The 2,128-nt window shown below is 43.7% G+C and overlaps 1 protein-coding gene across 1 annotated transcript; it reads left to right on the top strand.

Annotated features, from left to right (window-relative positions):
• Nucleotides 1-526: 526 nt before the first annotated feature.
• LOC147993149 (uncharacterized) lies at nt 527-1,611 on the top strand. The gene is made up of 3 exons (XM_087533608.1): nt 527-797; nt 907-1,100; nt 1,236-1,611. Exons 1-3 carry the CDS (start codon nt 666-668, stop codon nt 1,420-1,422), a joined length of 513 nt encoding a protein of 170 aa, XP_087389734.1. The 5' UTR covers nt 527-665; the 3' UTR covers nt 1,423-1,611.
• Nucleotides 1,612-2,128: the final 517 nt, after the last annotated feature.

Consider the following 2,128-nt stretch of genomic DNA (forward strand, 5'->3'; position numbering starts at 1 on the left):
GCATAATCGATCCTTGTCCGCATCTAGATCACAATCTTTGAGTCACGTACTGGTGTATCACATGCCAATGCCATGCACAAAGCAGACGCGTGGCCGGCCGACCGGCTGAGCTCAACTCGCGTACGTGCAACCGGACCTGATAAAAGCTAGCAGAAGGTGACGTTAGATAAAGCATGCATGGCATGGAATACAGAAAGTGATTAGGAAAAAAAGCACCGCGTGCGTACGTGCGCTCCCCGAAATAAGAAAAGGACATGCTGATGTCATCGAAAGCTATGCATGCATGTCACCCTGGAATAATATCCAGTGTGCAACCGGCTTGAAAAAAAAAGTGAATGCCTTGTGTTTATAGAAGTATAATAAACCAGTCATCACAAGGCAAAGGAAGAAAAGGGCAAAAAGGCGAAATCTAAACAGGAAAAAAAAAGGAAAACAAGAAAACAGTCGCGCCCATCAGCATACAACAACAACAATCGTGATAAACTCTACTACCGACCTCCTCCCCACGAAAGATGAGGAGTTTGGGCCGGGCCTGGCGGATTGTGATGATAGTATAATAAATACGGCGCCGGCCGTGGCCTCCTTCCTCCTCCTGAGGGCCAAGAACCAACCCTAGCCGCACCAAGGACCAACAAGCCAAGATCCATAGTCGCCGTTGACCGAAGATGGCGATGGCGGCTCTCCGATGCGCCGCCGGAAGGAGGCTCGCCGGTGGCGGCCGCCTTCTACCGCCGGCGCTCAGCCGGCCTAGCCCCGCCGCTCCCGGCTTGGGCCGCCCGAATCTCACGCTCACGCAGGTGCTAGTCCGATCTCGAAATCCCTAGTTATCCAGTCTTCTTTTCTTTTCTTATTAATCTTAATGATGATGAAAATAATAATATACATGATGTGTGCCAAACTGACTAGGCCTTGTCATCGCACGGGAAAGAAGAAGCCGGGAGGGAGGTCCTGGAGCAGATCCAGGACAAGAAGGAGAGGCTCTACGACCTCATCCTGCGCCACGGCTATAAGCGCAACGACGGCTCCATGTGCTACTCAAACGTTCAGCTCATGCACCATCTCTCGGCGCACATCAAACCTAGGCCCCAAAGCATCGCCTGGTACAGTACATATTTTCTTTGCCCTTTTTTCTTTCTTTATTTATTAGTTATTCATGCCATCTGTTGTTTTTCATCTTTTATTTATATGACTAGTATGAATAAATGTTTGTTGCATCTCACCTGGACGATATATAGGCGTTACCTTCGCAAAGTTCATAGCCTCTATATTCTCTGGATGTGCTTAAGCCCTGGCGTAAGCGCCTACGCAATCTGGAACATCTATAAAGCGGGGGGAAACAACTTGGGTGCTGTTCAACAGGGAGGACAAGAATTGAGTAACAAGAATTGCATCGGTCAGGGGGAAGATGTGCTTGTCTGCTGAAGCTTGTCACTGAAGACTGTCAATGGACTAATGGAGAATCGGTTGATAGTGATGTCTTTGAGAATTGCCGGTCCCCTCAGGTTGCTAAAGTCTTGTGGAGAATTGGTTCTGTTTCCTTGACTATCCTCTGACGTTGTGTAATGATGCTTAACTGATATCTATATATATTTTGTGAGATTTGCATGTCCATATGGTTGTGGTGGTCTCTGCATTATTATTTTTATTATTTACCACTCTACATTGATAAATATTTATATATGATATACATTATATCAGTAGTATGTAAATAAAATATAATTTTCTTTTTTTAGAAAAACAAACAAACTTCTTATTTTCACTTGCATTGAGCCAACTTAAGGTCTCAATGTACATTTGTGTGTACCTGTCAAAGTAATCCGTACAAATAAAAATTTACCACTCTACAATTTGTGTGTAAAAGACCACTTTGGTTGGAGAAGCTACTTGGTCTATATCTGTAATATGGAAGTTGGACAATGAACATTAGAGCTGATATCATTACTTCAACCCTGTGGAAGTAATCCATACAAATGAAAAATTTACCATTCTACAATTTGTAAAAGATCACTTTGGTTGGAGAAGCTACTTGATCTATATCTGTAATATGGAAGTTCTCAATGAACATTAGAGCTGATATCATTACTTCAACCCTGTGGAAGTAATCCATACAAATGAAAAATTTACCTAT

The sequence above is a fragment of the Triticum urartu genome, chromosome 1A, assembly GCF_056163025.1.
Source record: "Triticum urartu cultivar PI428250 chromosome 1A, HENAU_Tu73, whole genome shotgun sequence".
Classification (NCBI taxonomy): Eukaryota; Viridiplantae; Streptophyta; class Magnoliopsida; order Poales; family Poaceae; genus Triticum; species Triticum urartu.

Bases quoted from the DNA above. Each gene is read 5' to 3' on its own strand.
- LOC147993149 (XM_087533608.1), top strand. From the start codon at position 666: ATGGCGATGGCGGCTCTCCGATGCGCCGCCGGAAGGAGGCTCGCCGGT. The intron at 798-906 runs GTGCTAGTCCGA...CAAACTGACTAG, and splicing joins CGAATCTCACGCTCACGCAG to GCCTTGTCATCGCACGGGAA. The intron at 1,101-1,235 runs GTACAGTACATA...GACGATATATAG, and splicing joins AGGCCCCAAAGCATCGCCTG to GCGTTACCTTCGCAAAGTTC.